This window comes from Archocentrus centrarchus, chromosome 20, assembly GCF_007364275.1.
Source record: "Archocentrus centrarchus isolate MPI-CPG fArcCen1 chromosome 20, fArcCen1, whole genome shotgun sequence".
NCBI lineage: Eukaryota > Metazoa > Chordata > Actinopteri > Cichliformes > Cichlidae > Archocentrus > Archocentrus centrarchus.
Window position 1 is genome coordinate 29542241 of NC_044365.1, and position 24600 is coordinate 29566840.

General features: G+C 38.6%; 1 protein-coding gene across 1 annotated transcript in view; it reads left to right on the forward strand.

Annotated features, from left to right (window-relative positions):
* Nucleotides 1-24600, forward strand: part of tpk1 (thiamin pyrophosphokinase 1) — a 78321-nt gene that overhangs the window by 38945 nt on the left and 14776 nt on the right. Inside the window, exons 7-8 of the mRNA XM_030757141.1 lie at nucleotides 5490-5636; nucleotides 10701-10809. Coding sequence (XP_030613001.1) covers nucleotides 5490-5636; nucleotides 10701-10809 — 256 coding nt within the window. The remainder of the gene's footprint in view (nucleotides 1-5489; nucleotides 5637-10700; nucleotides 10810-24600) is intronic.

Below are 24600 nucleotides of genomic sequence, written 5' to 3' on the forward strand. Positions count from 1 at the left end.
CACTTATGACCCTGGTTTGAGTAACAGTTGCTAAAAGCAACATTGCTCAACAGCTTTGGTCTTGGGATTTGTTAATACAAAGAAAAATAATACAGAGTAAAACCATGTTCAGACCAGAGGTAATACTTGAAAAGATGTGTTTTTCCATGTCGTCCTTTACTTTCTCTCTGAGTGGAGTTTGTTTACCATGTGTTGTTTACAGTTTAGGTGATGTGTTTGTATGTGGGGGCGTCAGCCAGATGTTTGAATAACCTCAGCCTCAGCACTTGGTTTTAACTGCAACTCCTGAGGGAGAAAGTCAGTTATGACACATTTAGTATGGCAAATTGTGTTCCTGTTATGAGCTAAACCAGAAGTTGTATCTTACTTAATTGAAGTGTTGAAGAGCGTTGAAGTAATAGTGCACTGTTGTCAAGTAAACATGGAAATAAAAAGGCATTTTGGACTGACAAAGGGACACTGCAGTAGCTTCCTGCACTGTAATTACAGTACCAGTCAAAAGTTTGGACACACACACACACCCATTCATTTTGATAATTAGTCAGTGCATAGACACACATGAAATAAACTTGCAGTCAGGTGTTCAGACAGACACATTTTGTAACTGTGCTTCTGTACATCACCTCAGTGGATTTTACAATTTTAAAATTTTTATATATGGTACCCCATTTTCAGAGGCTCAAAACTAACAATTTTCAGTATAAGGATTGTTTTATATTACTTGGATGAAAGTTCTGTGCAGTCAGTGACTTCCTGAAGTCTAGAATCCATGGACATCACCAAATGCTGTTTCCTCCCGTGAGATGCTCTGCCAGACCTTTATTGTTGCCACCTTCAGTTGCTGTTTGTGGGTCTTTCTGCATTCAGCTTTGTATTTAAGAACTGAAAAAGCATGCTCTGTTGGATGAAATCAGGCTGAAATCACTGAAAAATATCCAATTTCTTTACCTTAAGCAACTCAGGTTGCTTTTGCAGTATGCTTTGGGTAATTATCCATTTACTGTGTAATGCACTGTCTAATCAGTTTGCAGCATTTGCCTGGGCATTTCAGAAGCCGTCCTGCTGGTTCTATCAGCAGTCACATGATCAGTAAACACAAGTGACCTAGTTCAATTATGATCATGTGCTTTACTGCATTTCTTCTTTTTAAAATTAAACCAGATTGGTGATTTGCCACTCTTTAAAGTTTTTGCTATTTCTCTGATAGGTTTATTTTGTTTTTTCATGCTAATGATGATATTTTTACATCAGCATCTCTTTGGACTTCATATTAAGAGCTCCAGTGAACAGCTACCATATGCACATTCACCACTCTCAATCAGCTCCAGATATTTTATCTGCATAATTTATTAAATAATAAGGAAACAGACCTCACCTGGTCTTGATACTATTTGTCAGTCAGTTGCGCAATTATGTTTTAGCCTCAGAAAATGGGTAACTATGTATAAAAATGCCTGCAATTCTTAAATATTTAATGCAATACTATTATAAACACCTTGTATTAAAGCTGAAAGTCTGCATTTCAGTCTATCGTGATGTTTAATTTAAAATCCATCCATTGTGGTGGTGTACTATATATATATATATATATATACAAAATTGTGTCAAGTTGTTCTCAACTGAAGTAACTACTTCACACTCTCAGCTCTCCTGCACTCCCTGCCCCGCTTCACTGGCACAGGTACACACACACACACACATACAAGCCCTTCAGAAAAATGGTTATATATGTATGGGAACTGGGAAATTAACCATTCCACTCTGAGGAATATCATCTCAAAGTATCATAGATTTCGAATGTCCCAATTTGTACAGCAGTCACCTTAGCAACTTCAGCCCAGGAGCAAACTTTTTGATGCAAAAAGGAGTCTCCAAGAACATGAAAAATGTATCACAGGATCTGCAAGTACATTAACTCTTGCAAAGTTGATGTCAAATGTACATGTGTCTGTGACTGGGAAGCGATTGTAAAAAATGGACCTTCATGGGGAAAAACCTGATTTAGACAAATAATATTAGAGAAAATAAAACAGTAAGCAAATTAAAATACAGCCAAAGAGCAGGCCTTTTTGGAATAATAACCTCTGGACAAATGAATCAAAGATAGTTGTTTCGCTACAGCAACACTGGATATGTCGGGCACAGACCAGAGGCAGCTTTTTAGGATAATTTCATGCCAGTTGTGACACATTGTAGTGGAAATGTTGTAGTTTGGGCTTTTTTCACTGCCTCAGGGACTGGTTTTTGATTCATCTATGAATTCTGCTTCATATCAAAACTACTTGAAGATAATAGGCCATCTGTCTTCATGCTGAAGTTGAATAAGAAGTGGATAGGATAATGATTCTAAGCACACTTTCAGGTCCACTGAGGAATAGTTTGAAAAGAAAAAAAAAAAATGAAGGGTTATGGAACGGCCTAGTTAATGCCCGAATTTGAATTTAATTGAAATATTGCAGGGAATATAAGGGGCAGGACATTTGAGACAACCCTTAAACATCTTGAAGCTGAAGACATTTTGCATGGAAGAGTGGTCAAAAATTTCAGCCTGACTTTGCCTGACACTGGTGCAGAGTTATGCAAAAGGACTATTTTTGCATAACTGGAACTGTGTAGCACAAAAAGTGAGGAAATTTGCATTTGGTTGATTATTTCTTTGTTGCAATAATGTTTCTTGGCAATACATTTTATACCGTTGGAAAGCCTGTTTATTTCCCCTTAAATGGTGCCACATTTGTAAGGAAAATGCATTTGTGGGTTGAGCAGCAGAGTTGCTGTTGGTTGCGCCCATCAAAAATTTGCCAAATCTTTTCTGCCAATGCCAAACAGCTTTTTCTGCTATTGACTCTTGTTTTGAGCTTCTGGTGCCCCAGGTGGTGACAATCAGGTTTGTCATCATTGGAGACAATCTCAATGCAGAAAGCTATCAAAATGAGATTCAATCAGTCCCATATTTCCATAGTCTATCCTCCAAAATGACAATGCTGACCCCCACGGAGCAGGGTTTATCAGAGACTACCTCCAAAAGAGGATGGAATGGCCTACCAGCAGTCATGACCTCAACCCCGTTGAACACTTGTGGGATGGGCATGCTGTTTGTTCCAGATTGACCAACACAACCACATTTTCTGACTTGAGACGAATGGCGGTTGAAGAATGGGATTTAATCGCACAGCAGTGTGTGACCAAGCTGGTGACCAGCATGAAGAGGAGGTGCCAGGCTGTTGTGTCTGTGTATGGCTCTTCAATATGCTGCTGAGGGCCCTGTTTGTTAAATTAATAAATTGTTACATTGCCAGCATGTCTTGTTTCTTCAGACTTCAATCATTCAATTCAATAAACAACGCCAAACAAGAGTCAGTAGCAGAAGAAGCTGTTTGGCATTGGCAGAGAAGATTTGAATTAAGCTAATGAGAATCAGGGGCGCAACCCACAAATGCATTTTTCTTACAAATGTAGCAAAATATAAGGGGAGATAAACTTTCCAACAGTATAAGATTTATTGCCGAGGCATTGTTACAGTACAATAAAGAAATAACTGACAGTATATATTTTTGTTTTGTCTTTTTGTTGAATAAATGTGTTATTCACATATAAAATCTTTAACTTAAAGTACCCTGTTAAGACTAAAGGTGTAAAATGCTTGTTCAAAGGTATTGAAAAGTTTTCTTTTCACTTCAGTGTTAAATTAGTCAGAAACTGTTGAACGGATAAATAACCTTTTCATTATTTGGTTTCTGTCTGTCACTAATGTTCACCTGCAGCCCAGTCAAAAATAGTATTACCTTGCATTACCTAGTATTCAGTTGAAGTGCAAACATTGAAGGGCATATGATTGATGGCATTTGGTTCGTTTTTCATGTTGGTATGGCTGTCAGTCGTCAGAGTGTGACAGCGCCTTTGCCCCTTAGACTCTGTTGGGTGTTGAGGCTGCCAACACTGGTGCTTGACTGCTTGGAGACTTTGTATGGGGATATAACTGCTGAGAGCTGTATATATTGTTCTTTAGTGAAGTCCTGGCACGAAGTTAAGAAAAATCTTATTTTAGCTTTGAAATTGCAGTAAATAATAATCCACTTAAGCTCACTTGATTTGCCTTCAACAATTTCCTGATAATAATTTTGTTTTCCCTTATTTTAATGCTCCATATCTTTACACTGGGCCGTAAAGCTCTGTTTTTTTTTTTGTCGTTTTTAATTGCATTTTCTTTTTTTTTAATCCTGTTCTCCATCTTTTTTCTTTTCTTGAGCTCCTTGCTGTTTGTTTCTGTGCCGAGGTATGTTCTCCCTACTGCTTGTGGGTCTATCAGTAAAATAACACAAAGCCAAGATACAGCATTGGTCTTATTAAAGTGCTTTGCTCTCCAAATGCTGTTCAATTCAATTCAATTCAATTCAATTCTATTTATATAGCGCCAAATCACAACAAACAGTCACCTCAAGGTGCTTTATATTGCAAGGTAAAGACCCTACAATAATTACAGAGAAAACCCAACAGTCAAAACGACCCCCTATGAGCAAGCATTTGGTGACAGTGGGAAGGAAAAACATCGGGCAGAACCAGGCTCAGGGAGGGGCAGTTGGGGCTGAGGAGAGAGAGACAGAACAAAAGACCTGCTGTGGAAGAGAGCCAGAGATTAATAATAACAAATGATTAAATACAGAGTGATGTATAACCAGAGTAAAAAGGGGTGAATGAAAAGAAACACTCAGTGCATCATGGGAACCCCCCAGCAGCCTAGGCCTATAGCAGCATAACTAAGGGGTGGTTCAGGGTCACCTGATCCAGCCCTAACTATAAGCCAATGAACAGGGAGCCAATGAAGAAAAGCCAAAATGGGAGAAATATGCTCTCTCTTTCTAGTCCCCGTCAGTACTCTAGCTTCTTTTGTCCTTTTGATTTAATGCAACAGTATGCACATACTGCTAGGCAAATTTCATGGAAGTTGTTGGGAAAGTAGAACTTGTGCAGAGGCAGAGCACAAACATTTTTGGTAAGGCTCAGATCACTTTCTTGGAGATTGTGAGTTAGGTGTCGTTCCAGTTTCCTGTAAGACTTTCTTGTCCCCACAGTTCATTCTTGAAAATAGATGCCAAAGTCAGATTCTATTTTATTAATTTTACTGAGGAATCCTTCAAAATGTTGTTGGTAGATAGCTCTAGGAACAATTTAAAGTTGACAAATAGCAATCATTCTAACACACATGATGAGTTCCACAAGTCATCCAGTTATAAACCCCTAAATTTCATAATATTTTTATGGATTTTTATCCTTTCCCTAATTGCATGTTATCTGACAGGCAGTGTGATTTATTCGGACCAAAATGCATGCAGTGTAATTGTTTTTAATAATATTTTTTCCTACAGCTACATCTGTCATTTTGCTGATCACACGTTACTTAAGTGAAGCAAACTCTAGCATCCTGCCACAGGACCAGACCACTATATCAGACACTAAAGCATTTTCTTAATCTCTGTTTGCTGTTCCAGGTGGATACGATAGTGACTCTGGGTGGTCTGGCAGGCAGGTTTGACCAGGCCATGGCATCTGTGGAAACCCTCTACCATGCTCTGTCCATGACGCAACTCCCACTGTTGATCATACAGGGAACAAGCCTGGCATATCTACTCAGACCTGTGAGTGTATTACAAACCCACAATAAACCCACAATTGTATGAAAGGACATACTAATGTAAAGGGACACCCCCACCACCACCACCATGTTTCTGTTTAGTTCTTTTACATTTTTGAGCTACAAAGCACATTTTCCTTTTATTTATTTTTTTTATAAAGCCAAAGATGGACTTGGCATACCTGTATCTTTCTCTTAAGCTGCATTATAAACACTACATACACAGGCAGATGCAGTTTTTTTTTTCCCCCACTTTAGACTAGCAAGGGAGCACAATGTCTCCCGGTCCTTCTAATCACCCCTCGCCCAGCCCTTCATTTTCTGTTCTTTCTCAAAAAATGTTCTTTTCCTTCGTCTGTTTCCACCTTGATTGGAGTGTTGAACACTTTGTTTCTTTGTTAAGTAATCACTTCAAGAGGGCGCACACACACACACACACACACACACACACACACACACACACACACACACACACACACACACACACACACACACACACACACACACACACACTTCTCTGCTCTTATGGTGCCCCAGTTTGCTGTTGTGAATGAGAGTGAGCGAATCTCTTTTGATGCTGCTAAATTGTTCTCCCTCAATGCTAACCACTTTCTCATGCTCCTCACTTGATTGAGTTTACAAGTAGGCTGAATGGCCACCATTTGGGACACATACTACCCCCCTTCCCATACTCCCCAGTGTTGTTTATTTGAGAGGTCTTCGGGACAAACAACTAACTGTCGCACTTCCTGATGACACCTTGTAACACCTTAAGTAAACCTCTCTCTCATACACTCACTCCCTACTTCTTGTCATTATTCCAAAGGCGTGTTGTCATTTGCTGCTTCATACCTCGACACCTCCAATTAATCTTACTTCAGTGAAGGTAAATTAAGCTCGTTTGTCAACGCGGCTCCAATTCGCCAGCGACTGATGAACGCAGACGCCTGTACATGAAGGTGAACGCAACCTTCGAAAAGCCCGGTGCTATTTGTTCAAGTTACATCTGTAATTGAAGTGTTTACAACTTTTGCCAAATATCCTCACCACACGTATTCCATGCAATCACAGGTTTGTTACGTGCTTAGTTTTCGTATTTGGTACAATCAGCACATACGGTGTTGATCATGTTCTGTATACAATCTACACACACACACACGCACATACAGACACACACCACCAACACATTGTGACCACAGCTAAGTTACCATTTTTCTGGTGCAAATTTGACAAGTGGGGATTATGTCAAACAGTGTATAGTGTTCAAGCTACTTAGAACCACAATATCCCATTAAACCTACACACTGTAAGAAATGTGTGAGGCATTCCTCTTCATCTTGATTTAATCAGTATATATCTGTGACTCAGGCATGCACTGATTTCATCAGGGTTGTGTCTGTTTGTTTTAGTTTTTGTCTCCCAAATGAAGTGTCAAAGTTTTATTATGCTGTCTTTGGGAAATGTGCAGAAGTTATGTGTTTTCTATAGCAGGCTCAGGGTGTTGCATAATTATGGTGTGTTTTATTAAGTTATGGATAGGGACACTGTGAGGGCTGCTTACAAGCTTTTGATTCTGTGTCCCTAAACACCAAGAGGATGTTTTAATCAGCCTAGGTCCCAGTGTAGAGCTAAATTTGCTTAGTTTCAATCTTGAAAAAAGTGGGGTACATTACACTGACTTCATCTGCTTTGTTTTGTTTTTGTCTTAGTGTCTGCTTTATTGAATCTCAGTTGGAGGACCAACCAGAGCCACATTTACTCAAATTAGTATCCCAGCCTCTGAAGATACTTGAGAAAGCAGGCTCTCTGTGTTGTGGGACACGCAATGCACAACACTGTGTCAGCCAAATTCATGCTATAAATCATTCCAGTGCATTCACTCGAGGTCAGAACTACAAGGCTGCTTACCTGATGCCCTTTCAAGGAGTGAAACTTGTCAGTGCAGTAGCTGATTTAAATGATAAAGTGTGATACCTGAGGTAACTTGTCTGCCTCCTGTGCTGGAGCAAGTTCTGTACTGATATTAATAATTTAGTGTAATAAATGCAAGACAGAAAACAGCTTCAAATGTTCATTAAAATAATGTAGGGATGGTAAGACAGGTTCTTAAATAAATCTAATAGTATTTGTATTACTAATATTCTGTCGTGATAGTTCAGTGTTTACACTGGGCTCTGACTGTTTTGTAATTTCCTGATCTTACATATCTTTAGATTAGTTAACAACAAGTGGGAGGTGGGAGACTGCACACAACAGGCATCTAATATCTGTCAGTCATCTGCCAAGAAAATACTAAATACTCAGAGCCAGTGTGGTGAAATAATTGAATAATACTTAAAATAGTAAAAAAAAAAATAATAATTTACCCAGCTAGTAAACGTACTTACTGGCTACTTTGTTAAGTGTACCTGTTCAACTGGATGTTAACACAAACATCTAATCTACCAATCATATGGCAGCAACTCAATGCAGTTAGGCATGTAGACATGGTCAAGATGACCTGCTGAAGTTCAAACCAAGCATCAGAATGGGGAAGAAAGGTGATTCAAGTGGCTCTGAATATGGCGTGGTTTTTGGTGCCATATGGGCTGGGACGAGTATTCCAGAAACTGCTGATCTACTGGCATTTTCCCACACAATCATCTCAGAGTTTACAGAGAATGGTCCAAAAAACAGAAAATATCCAGTGAGCAGCAGTTCTTTTGGGGAAAATGGCTTGTTGATGCCAGAGGTCAAAAGAGAATGGCCAGACTGCTTCAAACAGAGAGGAAGGCCACACTAACTCAAATAACCACTTGTTACAACCAAGGAATACGCTAGAGGATCTCTGAACACACAACATGTGAAACTTGAAAGAGATGGGCAAAAGATCTCACTGGGTACCACTCCTGTCAGCTACCAGGAAACTGAGGCTACAATTCACATAGGCTCACCAAAATTGTACCATAAAAATTGGGAATAACATTGCCTGGTTTAATGAGTCTTAATTTCTGCTCTGGCATTTGGATGGCAGAGTCAGAATTTGGCATAAATAGCACAAAAGCGTGGATCCATCCTACCTTCAGTTGAAGGTTCAACATAACCATGTTCTGATGGCTGCTTCCAGCGGGATAATATGCCATGTCACAAAGCTCAGCTCATCTCAAACTGGTTTCCTGAACATGACATTAAGTTCACTGTACTCAAATGGCCTCCAGTTACTGGCTCTCAATCCAAGAGAGCACCTTTGAGTTGTAGTGGAACAAAAGATACCGCCGACAAATATGCAGCAACTGTGTGATGCTGTCATGTCAATGTGGACCAAAATCTCTGAGGAATGTTTCCAGTACGCTGTTGAATCTATGCCACAAGGGTTAAAGTGTTAAATTTAATGAAGTGTTCATTGAGTGGATGTTGGTATCAAGAAAGAAAGAAAGTGGTATGAATTATAAGATAAATTACTAAGGATTGGGGATTGTACTTTCATGGTGTTTACATGGTTTAGGTATTGCTCCTATGCTTTTGTTTATTGCTGATTCCATGTATTTAATATATAAGCCTGTGATATGTCACAGGCAAGAAATATAGGAAAATATAAGCATACCAACATACGTTAACAGCATGTTTGGCCTACTTACTCCTCGTAATTGAAAAAAAGCAAATGTTGTGTTACATTTGACACAAATAACTTAAAGCTTTCCCCCAAGACTTTGTCTTTATGTTGATAGTAGCTATTGTCACAAACAAAAAGGGGCTACACTCTTACTCTGAGTCAAGCCTCTACTGCATATGTGTGTGTTCATGTGCAAGTGCACATGCGTTTGCTTTGATTTCTCTCCGTTCCTTATTTACTGTGTTACTTTGACACGTTTACACAAAGATACTGTGTTTAAGTATAGAAAACATCCTCAGGGCTGTTTCCTAAACACCAAAAGCTCCAAAGCTTAGAATTTCCCCATCATTCCTTCCCTCTGGCTCTGCAGCTCCAGGAAGCCAAGCAAAGAAAACTTTAAACATGTCAAACTAAAGATTTCAAACTCTTAATTGAATATTGAGCCGTCTGTGCCTGTATGATTCTTTTATCTTTTAGATGATGGCTGTAAGTTGTTGCTGTCAACAGTTTTTGTGTTGGGATTCATGTTTGAGTGTATGGTAAATTAAACATACACGGCAGCTCAAAATTTATTGCACTGATGACGCATAATTGTTCAGTTTGAGGCTTGTTATACTTTCCTGCAGCCACAGCATTGTTTGTCAAAGCGTGTCTATATGTGCTGGATTGAAACTAGGATATTTCTTTCTATATTTGGTATACACTGTAAATGTAAGAAACTTTGCCTTGACCTTTTATGTCCCAGCATTCGGCTTTAATATAACCAGTGCACTGAGACCAAAGTCATTATTTAGCCTGAAAAGTTGGTGCCTAGCTTTTACCTACACTGTGTGACTCCGTTGAATTTTGTCTCCCAGCCCGAGTTTTGCTAAGGAATACTGTGACATTTCAGAATTTTGTTTATGTTTCTTGTCTTTGTAAAGCACCACATGAAATGTCACTGGAGCTCAGAAACATTTCTTTATCCATCTTTTAGACACAATTAGAAAATGAAAAATTTGCATTAGATACTCTTCTTTCAAAGGTTTTAAAATACTTTACAGTAGACAGTTTTTTTTTGTTTTTTTTAAAAAACCTTTGAGTTAGGTATCATACAGTAACTCTGTAACTACTTTTGAGTTTTATGCTGCTTGTTAGTACAGTTATAGGTATCATTTCAAAAATAGTCTGGCCCTCTGTGATGCACAGTAAAGTAGATAATAATTCAAAATGGCAAGGTCTTTTTTTTTTCTCTTTCTTTTTTACAGTACCGTGGGAACCGACAATTGGTTACAGCTCCGACAAGACTAATAATTTATTTTAATGAGCCTTGGTGTCGAAGTTTCCCAGTTAGGGCGCAAAAAGTTTAAGAAGTCTTTCTCCAAATTTAATTTCCGTTTTCATGTTTGTTTGTCTCATTGATTTTTCTCACACAGACACACACACGCACACACACATATACTAATTCATGTTCACACTAATGCTCTGTGCCAGCAGGGCAGCCACAGGCTGGACGTGAACACAGGTCTGGAGGGGGACTGGTGCAGCCTGATTCCAGTAGGTGGACCCTGCCAGACAATCACCACTGGGCTCAGATGGAACCTGAGTGAGTCCCTTGTTGTCTTTTTGATTATTATTATAATTGTTAGCATTTGAATGATAATCAGTCTTCCACTTCCATTGCTGCCAAACTTTGAGGGCTCCCTACAACCTACAGTATTGTAGTGTAATGTGTTTTACTATGTCTGCAGTAAATGAGAGTAAAATCTTTATTTATTTATTGCTTGCTTGCAGAGGATCAAAATTTAATTTGAAGTACAAAATGTACAGTTGCATTTATGTAGAATCAATTCACAACAATAGTCATCTCTATGCCTTTTATATGAGGTCATACATAGCAAGAAATACAGATTGCTTCAATCAAATGACACTGCAGTCTTAATTACTTTTGTATATTACATATATGTTATAATATGTGACAAATAGCCTTTTGTATTCTGAAATATTATCTGAAAATCTAGTCAGGCACTTATCTGAGGACCCATGTGGTCTTACCCCACTCCAACTCTTTTGGCCAGCTGTGTACTTAATGAGTTGGCACAGACCAAACCACCACCCATACGAGGGAAACCTGAACCTTCTGTCGGCAGGGTTGCATAATATGTCTGCTACTTGGCTGATGTCCGCTCTCATTGTTTCTGTGTACATGTGTATGTTTCTGGGAGTCTATACACTTGACTGAGCAAGCTTGTGTGTCTCCACTTGTTTTAATATGTCCCCATGTTTGAATATGCAAGCGTGAAGGCAGACTGTGTAGAAACTTGTTTGTTTGTGTGTGTGCATGTGTGCGTGCGTGCTTTTTTTAATCAGCTGCTGTGTGTTGTATATTTACTCAGCACACCTGTGAGATGGCCTTCTGAATGGTAATGAGAGGGACTTTATACATGAGAGTATGCAGATTAGCCAGTGATAACAAGATGCATAATTAACAACATGCATATTTAGAAGGATAGAAGTAATGATTTCCCCGTGGGGTCGGACAGGAAGGACCTGAATATGAAACAAAAATTTGGATTTTTTTTTTTCCTCACATGTTTTCTTTTGCATGTATGAGTTTTCATATGGCAACAGTCAGTGCTGGGGAAGCTACTTTGAAATCATAGCTTTGGAACCTTCCAATTACTTCACTCGAAGAAGCTGAACTTCAGCAAAGCTGCTCTAGGGAGATGTTTCCTTTGGTTAACTAAAGCTACTTGGAAAAAGTAGTTCAAACTATCTTGTATAGAAATAACCACTCTTTGCAGTAGAGACTGTATTTACTCTCAGTTAGTAAAAATGTTGTTGCTTGTCAGTGTCACATATTTGATTAAGCATGGATATCTCCTTCAGACTTAGATCTGACATCTTAGTTCGTGATGACATTGCCGCTGCATGCTCGCCCTTTTTGCACATGCGCTCTCAGAAAGACAAGATTGCTCAGAATTGTCTGTAGTAGCTTTAGTAATGACCAAAAAAACGGTGTAAAAAGTAAGTCAATTACATGAACAACTGCTGTATGCAAATATGAATGCAGCTGAGCTACCAAATATAGTTAGACTGCTACTTTAATGATGTGTAGTTCATTGCTCGCTAACAGGGGCAACAGTCAGTTTGCAATACCCTCTTTTTTTTTTGGTTTGTATGTTTGTATTTGGTGTATAAATTTGTGCAGGATTTTCACTGCAACTTGCTTGGGGAAGCCCAAGCCACCGCAGTGCCAGTCTCTGGTGACACTATGACTCTTTAGAAGTCCATTGAAATGATACCCCACACTTTGGTTCAAAGCATTTCTATGATGAAAAATATATGATGATTCTATAAAGAAAGAGTTTTAGGCTGTCAGCCGTTGCAGCTTTGCTGGGCCCAAAGAGACTTTTTTTTTCTTGCATCCAGAGGTTGTTTTGACTCTTTCTTTAAAGAATAAAATTGGGATTAATGTTGTTATGCTGTAGATAGGAAACATATTTCTGGTTATTGTACTCCATGGTAAGGATCAAAATGAGCTGAAATACCCTTGGCCCAAGTTAATCCCATCATATTTTACTTTATCAATAATATGTATTTTTGTGATATTTTGTATGCATGTGTGTGCTCACATAACTGGAGGGTGGGGTGGGGTAGATATCTTGAAACCCTAAGAAAATACATGACTGGATACCAGCAGGGTTGAGAAAGAAGTTGTGCTTTTGTTGTTTTCTTCAGTTGACCCTTTAAGATACAAAGGTCAGCTGACACCAGACTGTCAACTATACTGGAACCTAGGAGCACATGGGTCAAAGCCCCATGGTACCAGAAGGAGGGAGATACTGATGGCAGCACAGCCAGCTTCTGAAGGTCATACAGCAGCTTTGTGCTTTGAGATTTCTGCAGGTGGTTTGCAGATAATCAGTGATCAGCTTAGGTATATAAAAAATTCACCTATACTTAACCAGGCATTTTAAAGCTAAAAGGTAGTGGTTAGTAAATGTTGATGAGGTGTAAAGGAAGGTGCTTGTCTGCAGATTACAAAATATCATAGGAAATAAGTTCCATTGAGAAAACATAAACTATATGGACAAAAAGTATTGGGCCTCATCTCTTAATCTTTGTATTCAAGTGTTTTCAGTCTCATTGTTACAAGTGTATAAAATCAAGGACCTAGCCATACATGTGAAAAGAATCAGTTTCTCTAAAGAGCTCACCGGTACTTTGAGCATAGTACTCTAATAGAACCCACTGCTGCAACAAGTCAGTTTGGGAAATTTCTTCCCTACTAGATATTCCATCATCATCTGTAAGTGGTATTATTGTGAAGTAAAATCATTTAGGAACCACAGCAACTCAGCCACAAAGTGTCAGACTACATAAAGTTGCAGAGCAGAGTTGCTGAGTGCTCAGACACATAGTGAGTAAAAGTCACCAACGCTCTGCTTACAAAATAACTGCGGAGTACCAAACCCCCTCTGGCATTAACAGAACAAAAAGTGTGCACAGGGAGCTTCATGGCATGGCAGTAATGTAATGTGACGGTGGCCCAGTGCTTTTGTCCATATAGTTTACATATAAAAAAATGAAAAGCCCTCATCACTTTTCAGTCATTTTGTATAATTTTTTTTTGTGTTAATTCTGCATGTGAATAATGAGCTGATTTCCTATATATGTAACATACTTTGTATTTTTTATTTTTTTAGTTGACTATTTAAGGCAGATTAGTATTATAGCTGTTTAAGAACTCAAAACTAGGATTACCACTTTGCAGTTATATGCCTCCACCACCAAATTCTCATCACTTCCTTCTTGGGTTCAAGAGAACTTTTCTGAGAAATTTGCAGAATTTTTCTTTTTCTTTTTCTTTTTTTTTTCTTTTTTTCCTGAGATATCAAGTTCACAAGATTGGAATGGATGGATCACAAAAATATAATACTTCAACCACAACTGTAGCCAGCACAGAGGAATGAAAATACTCAGTTTGCCCTTACTGTATAAATGTTATACATGTCCATTCATTCAGCTCTTCATAGTGTAGCTTTTGAAGTGTGGAGCAGCAGAAGATTAACTGTGCCCTCTGAGGCAGTTAATGTCTTTTGCCACTGTTGTAATATAAACTTTTAGTCTTATCAACTAGAATTTCAATAGAAAGAGTTTGAATGCACAGGCTTTGCATGAAGTTCCTCTAAGCCTTAACCCTGTTGCACAAGGAGGGAGAAAGGAGAAAGGTGGAACAGCCATCAGCAACATCACTGAGGCACAGGCAAAAGCCTTCAGATTCCCGTGGCTCAAGAGAGTCTTTGTTGAGACTGCTGTCTAATGAGAGGACTGCACTGCAGTAATGATACAAAAGTAGGGTTGAGGCTACTAAATAATAACGTGACTGCAGTGTGCTAAATCTAACAATACAGGGCCAAGTGTACAATTTTATAACACAATTACTTAAGTAATTAGTCTATGCTGTGGACATAAATATAGCAAATGTGAAGAGAATGGAACTGTAGAGATAGATGGGATGATTCTTAGCTGTTTTAATGCACATTGTCTCTCGCTTACCTTTTTACTATTCTTCCACTTTACCTTCCAACTTGCTCTCTTTCTTTTCTTTTCTGCCTCTCTCACACTACTACTATCTATTCCCCCTCATTACTAGATACTGTGACAGCTGAGCTCCTCATCACCTTCTGTATGTTACATTAATTTTCAATCATCAACTCTAAAATACCCCCGGGAAACTGTCAGTAAATACCATTGCTGTGTGTGTTCAAATATGTTGTCATACTGCTGGCTGTGTCTATGCATATATACGTATGAGCTTGTATTCATGCTTGTGTGTGTATATTAAGATTGGTTATGGGATTTAGACGATGGCTTGAGGCAATATTCTGTAATGATATCGTTTCTCCTGAATGATTTTTAAAATTCATGTTCATATGTCGCATGCACCCACACCATTATACACCATTACAATGTGATAGACAGGATTCCTGTTCCTGTTCATCTAGCCAGGCAAAAACACGGTATACAAGTAAGGGACAGAAACACGCACGGTAAAACATGCCAACTTTTTTTGTCAAGCATTGTTACAAATATTTTTAAGCTAATGTGATGATAACCAGCTCATAAAAGGGGAGTTATTATTGGCACATATACATTCAGGTTCATACATTTTTGACACACCACCACAGTGGATTTTAAATCAAACTGTCAAAATGTGGTTTAAGTCTTAAAGGTAGCTGGACAAACTAACATAATGTTAAATATAAGTGTTGTTTTTGATACCTGGATGAAAATCCTTTGCAGTCAATGACTGCTTGAAGTCTAGGACCCGTGGACATCACCAAATGCTGGGTTCCCACCTTTGAAATGTTCTGCTAGGCCTTTACTTTTTTTTCAGTGACTGAAAAGCAGGCTCTGTTGGGTTGAAATCAGCTGACTGAAAAGTCTTGGTTTCATCTGTCCAGGGAATTCTTTGCAGAACTGTGCAGGTCCTTTTAGATATTTTCCAGCAAAGTCTAATCTGGCCTTCATGGTCTTGAGTCTAGCAGTTGTAAACCATCTGTATTTCCAGTCATGTAGTCATCTCTTGATTATGGATAGTGTTGACAGTGATATGCCTACTTCCTTGACAGTTTTCTTTACTTGGATTTTCTTAACCAAGGAAAGAGTTCTGCAGTCACAGGCTTCGGTTGTCTTCTATAGTCTTTCAGGCCTTTCGGTGTTGCTCAGCTGATCAGCGCATTCCTTGTTTTTAAGAATATACCAGACTGTTGATTTGCCATCTTTCTGATAGATTGAGTTTGGTTTATAAACCTAATGATAGCCTCCTTCCTTCACATCAATGTCTCTTTGGACCTCATATTGAAATTTCCAGTGAACAACTTAAAGTCCAACTCATGGAATCGACTCCAGATCTTTTATTTGCGTAGGCTGTAGAATAGTGAGTGAAGGAGACTCATTTTGTCATGAAACTACTTCATGGTAAATTGTAACACTACTATTGAACTGAAAATTGGGGACTATGAATAAAAATGGTTTATAATTCCTTAACATTTATTTTAATACATTTGTCAGACTCCTTGAATTCAATCACATCTTGATTGCTACAGATACTTATGACCCAAACTGTATAGTGCCAAGTGCATTTCTTCAAGGAAGGTGCTTACAGTGCAGAGGAAAATTAAGTGAACAAAGATAATATAGTAATACAGGTTATGCATATTACACTGAATAATTCCACAGATTAAGATTAAAATATTTGTTTGCTATAAACATATTTGATCAGAAAGAGCCCCATTCTTAGCAGCATAGTCATTCCTGCCTCTCTTGCTTGTCTGCTTTCCTTTGGTAGAATGCCATTCTCATTTCTAAATTTGTCCAACTCTATTTGTTTTGCTTTATTTGTTCAGTGTTTAGAAAAACACTCCTTGCACATATTTCGCATCACAAGTCTATGGAATGGTATATTTGAAGATGAGGAAAATAAATAAGGATTTACTGTGAATCTGTTTGGTGTATTTACATACAGTCAAGGGATAAGTTAAAGAAAATAAAAACCTACTGTAAGACTTTTAGTAAGGTGTTGTGCCATGATGTGATGCCAAAACAGATTAAGTGTATTGGCATCAGCATGGACTATGAGACTATTGAGCATAGTACTCTAATACCATCCATCCCCTCCCCTGGAGGGAATGGATGGTATGGAGGTCGAGAGCATCGTGCACAATGTTGATCCAAAAAATTCCTTTAAGTGTTCTAATAGTGTTGAAACACACCCAGCCTGAATGTAATGACAGTAGTGAGCATGCTAGAAACTCTCATGCTTTTACATTTATAGCTTTAAAAAGCAACCTATACCTGTAAAAAATCTGACACACTGTGTCTGATAATCCAATTTAGGCTCCATTAGCAAAGACTATGCCTGGCTTATTTTCATTCATAAAAGCGTAGCTATCAAAATGATCCACTGAGGTGAAGTGTAAAGAGGATGTGGTAGGAGGAGACACAAACAGGGTTATGGCTGAGTCAGAAGAAATGTGAAGAGATGAAAGAGAGATTTGGGGAAAGAAGTAAAGGCAGGGTGAGAAAAAAAAGGTTCTGAGAAGATGACATATGACAGGAAGAGAAGGAGATCTGTCATATATCTCATTCATTTGATGTTTTAGGATGCTGATGCAGCAGAAAGTGTCAGATTATGAAAACTGTTGGGAAGCTTAACAGGAGTTTGCAACTGTGCACCCACAGATGCACACACAGACACACTCACGTAAACACACAGAATTTCAGCTATAATGTGCAACCCCAGTGCCAAAAAAGTTAAAACAGAATGCAGTGATTTGCAACTCTCATAAACCCATATTTTATTCACACTTCAACAGAGAAACCATATCAAATGTTTAAACTAAGAAAATGTATATATACATTTTTTTTTTTAGATAACAGCTCTTTCTGAATTTGATGGTAACAACACGTCTCAAAAAAGCTGGGACAGGACCATGGTTACCCCTGTGTAGCATCCCTTCTTCTTCTATCAACAGCCTGTAAACGTCTAGGAACTGAGGAGACCAACTGTTGGACTTTTGGGAGAGGAATGTTGTCCCATTCATATAGGATTCAAGCTGTTCAACAGTCCTGGGTCTTCATTGTCATGTTTTTTGTTTCATGATGTGTCAAATGTTCTCATTTGGCAAAAGATCTGCACTAAAGGCAGGGCAGTTCAACACCCCGACTCTTCTACCATGAAAGCATTCTGTTGTAATAGCTGCAGTATACAGTTAACATTGTCTTGCTAAAATATGCAAGGACCTTCCCTGAAAAAGATATTGTCTGAATGGGAGTACGTGTTGCTCTAAAACCTGTATACCTTTCAGCATCAATGTTGCCTTTCCATATGTGCGGGTTGCTTTTTTCCATAGGCACTAACATACCTGCATATCATCAGAGATGCAAGCTTTAGAACTGAGTGCTGGTAACAAGCCGGATGGTCCCTCTCCTCTGCAGTCCAGAGGATCCCATGCCAATGTTCAGCAAAAAGGATTACAATCTTTGATTCATCTGACCACAGAACAGTTGACTGCTTTGCCTCAGTCCCTTTAAAAGCTTTGGCCCAGAGAAGATGGCAGAGTTCTGGATCATGTTCACATGCGGCTTCTTCTTTGCATGATAGAGCTTTAACCTGCATTTGTGGATAGCACAGTGAACTGTGTTCAGAGACGATGAGTGTTTCTGGGGGTCTGAAGATCACAGGCATATTGATTTTTGGCCTTGTTTCTTCTACACAGAAATTTCTCCAGATTCTCAGAATCTTTCAATGATATTATGTTTTATGTCTTTGCAATTTTACGTTGGAGAACATCATTCTGAAATTGTTGCACAATTTGTCAAGTTGAACCTTGAACAACTGGTGAACCTCTGTTCATCTTTACTTCTGAGAAACTCTTCCTCAATAAGATGCTTTTTTATAGCCAATCATGTTACTGGCTATTGCCAGTTAACCTAATTAGGTAGAAAATGCCCCTCCAGCTGTTTCTTTTTAGTACCTCTTACTTTTCCACCCTTTTGTGTTTTTACCCTCAAATTCTAAATGAGCTAATATTTTTCATAGAATAGTAAAACGTGTCAGTTTTCTGTGTTCTGTTGTGAATATGGGTTTGTGAAATTTGCAAATTATTGCATTTTGTCTTCATTTACATTTTACCCAGCATTTTCAGAATTTGGTTTGTAATTCATTTGCAAAGAAAAAGTGCTCTTTGCTTCTTTTTTTTCTTGGTTTTTGCACTGATCCATTTTGTGCTGCTTCTTTTATTGTTTCAGTTATTTGATATGAAATAACAAACAAAATGATACCACAGATTTTGCACTAGAATAAGCTTGCACAGCAGTATTGGGTTTCTTTCTTCAGGACATTTAATCACAGCAGATGCTTGGCAATATGGTGAATAACCAGCCTGTGTATTTATTTCTCTGTATTTTTTTTTTTTTCTTAATCACCAACTGTTATTTACACATTCTTCGGTTGGACTTTTGACAAGCCTCAGAGTAAACCCTAGGAGTAAACTTGTACTCATACACACACACTTACACACAACCCTGCCCAACTTATTTGTGCTGTCCTGGATTACATTTTGTCATACATGGCAACCTTTTCGAGTTAAGTAACCCATTTGTCAAATGAAGTGATCGCTGTTGAACAGCATGTATAGCAGCGGTCTTTATGGCTGTCTGTCCCCAGTCCTATAATTCTTCAGGCAATCCAGACAAAAAGATAAAAAATATGCAAAGGATATAGAAATTCAAGGAAATAATCTAAGCAGATGTCTGTTAATTTGAGAATATAATTATTACACTACATCCAAGATGATTGTGTTTGTTGGCGTGTCCTAGTGTTGACATTTCTAGCTATAATGTGACAATGTTTTGAACAACATTAGCCACAATGCCTGACAGATTGTGTTCAGTAGTGCAGTCCTAATTATCAAAAGAACCCTAAAATCTCTTTCCCAAACATTTTTTATGTGGTATCATCATTTCAGTTCATAATTTAAGACTTTTTTTTTTCCCCACACATGGCCCTCTTGGCATGTCCCATGTGTCAAATAAGACATCTGAAGCAATTGAGATAAATGAGATGATTGCTTTGCTGTCAGCCTGGTCTTAGTGTGGTCGCCGTTTCCTCATTATCACTAACATCTGCCTGTACATAGCCTTCTGCAAGTAGGATCCAATCATTTTAACCTGGAGGTGGGAAGTGAGACACTCTCCTCCCTCCTGCTGAGGACTACTGCCCTACTGAGAAACTATTCAAAGCATAATTCAGACAGGACAGCATCTTCATCTACTTCTCTATAGTGTTTTTCTATTACTGGACACCAGTAGGAATTTAAAGGTACTCTTTAAATGTGCTCTACTCTCCTCGCTCCTTTTAACTCTTCTGATCTGCTGCTGTTCTCCAAGCATGTATATAGTCTCTAATTTTGTTTGTCCAAGTTGTCCTATTTCTAAATGTCAAGCAGTGCATCTGTTCCTTCCCAGGACCAAATAATTTAGCAACCATCTGTGGAAGCTGCCCTCATGCTTGTTTTTAGAATTATGTGTGTGTGTTTTTTTTCACCTGCACCAATATGTAGTCTTAAGATTTATTACTGTAGATGAGGTGGATTAGGACCCTTGACGTTCACATTACTCAGTTCAATTGAGACTTATAAATGAAGCACAGTGTGAGTTGTGCTTGTTTCAAAGGCATCTTGCTGCATTTAGCTTGATCATATATGCATATAGAATTGTTTACCTCTAATGAGAGGTTAAAATGTTTAAAAGGTTTTTGAGATATTTTGATCCACATTACATAAGAGATGCTTGAAGGCAGTGTGGTATCACCAGGTGTTTGTTTGTTTGTTTGTTTGTTTTGGGGAGGTTGGACACAATTTTTTAAAGCTTTTTGCTCCCTCATCATGTTTTTTTTTTGTTTTTTTTGGGGGGGGGGGGGGGGGGGGGGGGGGGGGGGGGGGGGGGCAGGAGTGGCTATATTTGGATGAGAGGGTTAACTACTAAAATATCAGCTAAAGCTAGAAAGCCTGGTGAACTGAATCCATAAACTGCACACACACAGATACCTTATAAGTAGTACTGAGTACTACGAAGAAAATGCTAGAATTTCACTCTGGAGGAGAGACTTGTTGGATGGTCTGTTAGTAGAATTACAGTAATTACGCCATGTTAATTGTCAGATGATTTCATTAAAAGTGCTTCAAAAAGGACCAACGCATTGTTCTGTGACCCGAATTAGCAGACAACTACCAGCCACATGTGTTGACAACCTATTAATGTGGCCATACTCCTAACTTTGAGTATTAATAAAGATTACATTTTTGGTTATAATTAGAAAGAAAGAAGGAAGGATTTTTATTTCAAACAGGAGTCCAAAGAATCTGTGGTGACTGGACAGCGCTTCGCAGTACAGGTGTACAGTGACCCACAGCACAGTGCGAACACTTTCTGTTCGTCAAGAAGTGGAATACTCTGCCGTGGCCAAAACTCAGTCCAATCAGAAAGCATTTCACTTCCTGAAGAGAAAACTTAAGGCAGAAAGACCCGTGAGCAGACAACTATAGGTGCATCAGAAAGGTGATCCCCACAGGTTCCAGACTTTAGGCAGTCATTGTCTACAAAGGATTCTCCACAATGTTAAAAATGAAATGATTGAGGGTTCTTTAATTGGACCGATGCCCCTGAAAATAAGTGACTATGAGTAATAGCTGCAGTTTCTAAAGTTTTCTTATGATGATTTGTTGTCAATTAATAATGCATTACCAGGTCCTGCAATATGTTGCACTTTGTTACAAGCTTAAATATTTCTAGCATAAGCAACAGCATACACAGAGTGAGACCGTTTTTCCTTATATCCTTTCCAAAACTCAAGCTGGGTTGCTGATACCAGCGATTATGCAAAACAAGGGTGAGTTCTTTGCACTCTTTACTGGTCATGCCCAGACACATAAATACAGACCCACTTCTTTCTGGCCAACCTCTGACTGTTGATTATGTTGCCTGCGGTAATACTTTAAGCTCCCACCAATTTATTTGCATTAAGTAGCCCCGCATTCTACATTTCTTGCTTATTTTCTTTGCTGCAGTGCATTCCTTTTGCCCTTGCTCTATCCTACTGAAAATGAGTGGCACTGGACCGCCCATAGCAAATAACCACTGTAACATTAATTTGACATAGAGAGGTGTCATTGAAGTGCCACAGCTAAGAAAGCAGGATAGTAGTTACCCACTGGAAACCACTGGCATCCTCAGCTCAAGCACAGCAACCTGGAGATCACACTGTGCTTATGTGTGTGCAAATGTTGAAACACATTAATTCCCACAGTTATTTGGTGTGTGCTTTGCACTCTGTGGATTTATTTACACTGATTATAATCTTTAGCAGTGTTTGGCATTAAACCTTGCAGAGCTGGAAGCATATTCAGCTTGGCAAGCCTCATACACATACTGATATTGCATATTGAAGTCATTGTGTATTATTGTTGGGATTTTAATGACGTGTATTGTTTTCTACATTTCTCAGCCCTGTTTAGTTACCATTGCAAGCAAGTATGGGAATGCACAAAGTCAAGGTTGTTATGTTCCTTTACAAACACCTTTATTGCTTCCCTTTTTCCCCCCTTTCAGCCTGTGCATCCTGTGGACACCTGATCGACAGGCTGCGCAGGTGCTACAGACATGCAGAAAATATAATTTGTTTTCAATTAATGGCACATTATCCTCATGCCAAAATATGCAAATACACACTGATGAGCCACAACATTAATGTCACTGACAAGTATCACTGATTGATCATTCCATTACAGTGAAAATGCTCTCCTGTGAAACTTTCGATCATGGCATTCATGTGGCTGGCACAATGACAAATACCACTCACCTAAATATTTTAGCAGACCTATGTCACCCCCTTCCAAACACAATAGAACACCCTGACGTTAGCTGCTTCCCCCAGCAGGACAGTTTACTCGGAAATGGCTCAGTGACACAAAGCTCAAGGTATTGATCCAACATCAATTTTCCCCACATCCCACACCATGCAAGCACACGTGGGATGCACCAGAGCGGCCCCAACCCACAACCCACACAACACAAAGCAACCCCTCTGGTGCTGGACACCACTGGGGTTTCAGGGGTGTTTTACTGGCATTAGGGGGACCTAATGCAATATTAGTTTAGTGGTTTTAATGTTACAGATCAACGGTAACACATTCTAAGCACAACAGTCATATGTTTAAATCTCTAAAGCTAAATGTTGTAAAACAACATTTTTAACTGCATAATGAACTTGTGTGTAATGTGTTTATGCACAGTGAAGGTAAAAATATATTTGTGCTTTTGAAGTTGCAAGTTGAAATTACCCTGTTATATGAGGGAAATTGAGCTGGCATGCTGTGACTGTTCTTTAGTGAAAAACAGCAGGATGATGGAGAAATGAGGGGTTCTAGGTAGGTGTTGTATGCCTTAATAATGCAGTGACTCCAAAACATGGATAAAAGGATGTTATTTTTCACAATAACTGTTTATTGATGAGTTGTAATAGAATTCTTAAATATTTTAAAACCCAGAAGAGATGAGAAGGTTATGTATTGGCTTAATCTTTCATGTTCTGTTTTACCTTTGCTTCTTGGATATTGTTTTTGTTCAGTGCATTTACATTAATCATAAGATATGAAGGCTACTTTGACCTTTTCTTGGCAGCCATTAAAATGATTAAATTTTCATGCATTCATTTACTAAAATACTCAAGCCAAGACTTATGAACTGTGAACAGAATTTCGGATAAAAACAGTGTGGATCTGAGAAGACAACTGAATCTTTTTAAATAACAAACACACTTTAAATGTGTCACACATTAAATCTGTTGCCTTTGGCTTAAGGCGCTGTCTTTGAGCAGAGCTGTCTTCTACTGCTTTTTGGGCCTGTGTATGTTTAAAGTAAAAATGACATTTTTGAAGTCACTACAGTCATGCGATCTTTGACAAGTTAGTCAATAAAACTCTCTCCTAGGGAGAGCTACCAAGAGACGTAGTTTTTTGTTTTGGGTTTTTTTTTTATGTTAAGATACAGTGTTTTATATCCAAATAATATTAAATCAGACAATATCAAGTTTGATTCTGGCTATGGTCTGTCTCGTGTTATCCATGTGATTGACTGGCAACCAGGGTGCACCTACATTTTGCCCTAACTCAGCTGGAATAGGCTCCAGCTTCCCTGCAAGTGGGTAAGGGGGGGATGGATGGACTGATGGTTTGCACTGTGTTAGGTATTTTGGTATTTTTATACTAATTTACATAATTTAAGACTTTCTAATAGAGATGGCACACACACACACACACACACTTGGCCATGACTTGGAGCAGGATAGTGTCTGGGATTTGAAAATAAAGAAGCATTTAATCTAAAGACAGGCACAAGAACCTCTCCATTAGATTTTTGAAATACAGTGTAGAACTGGCATGCCTCTGGGTTTATGCTTTGTTTTGAAACATTTCCCATTATGCTTTTGCCATCTATTATGTTTCTTTAGAAGTAAATAGAGGTCAAGAGTTACTGTCAGTGGATGAAATTTTACCAGAAGTGAATTTCGAGTACTTTCAAATCACAGAAATTTTAATTCCAGCAATCATAAATCCCTCATGGATGATTATGGTTACGAAGGTCAGTGAGACAATGGGTCTTCATCTATGACTGACTGACTATTATCCTGTGTGTGTGTGTGTGTGTGTGTGTGTGTGTGTGTGTGTGTCTGAATGTGCGTGTTATGTACTGGTGTGCAGAAAACCTCCTTAGTCATTTCTTTGTGATTCAGCCCTCTCCCAACTGACAGCTTAATATTAAAAAGCCT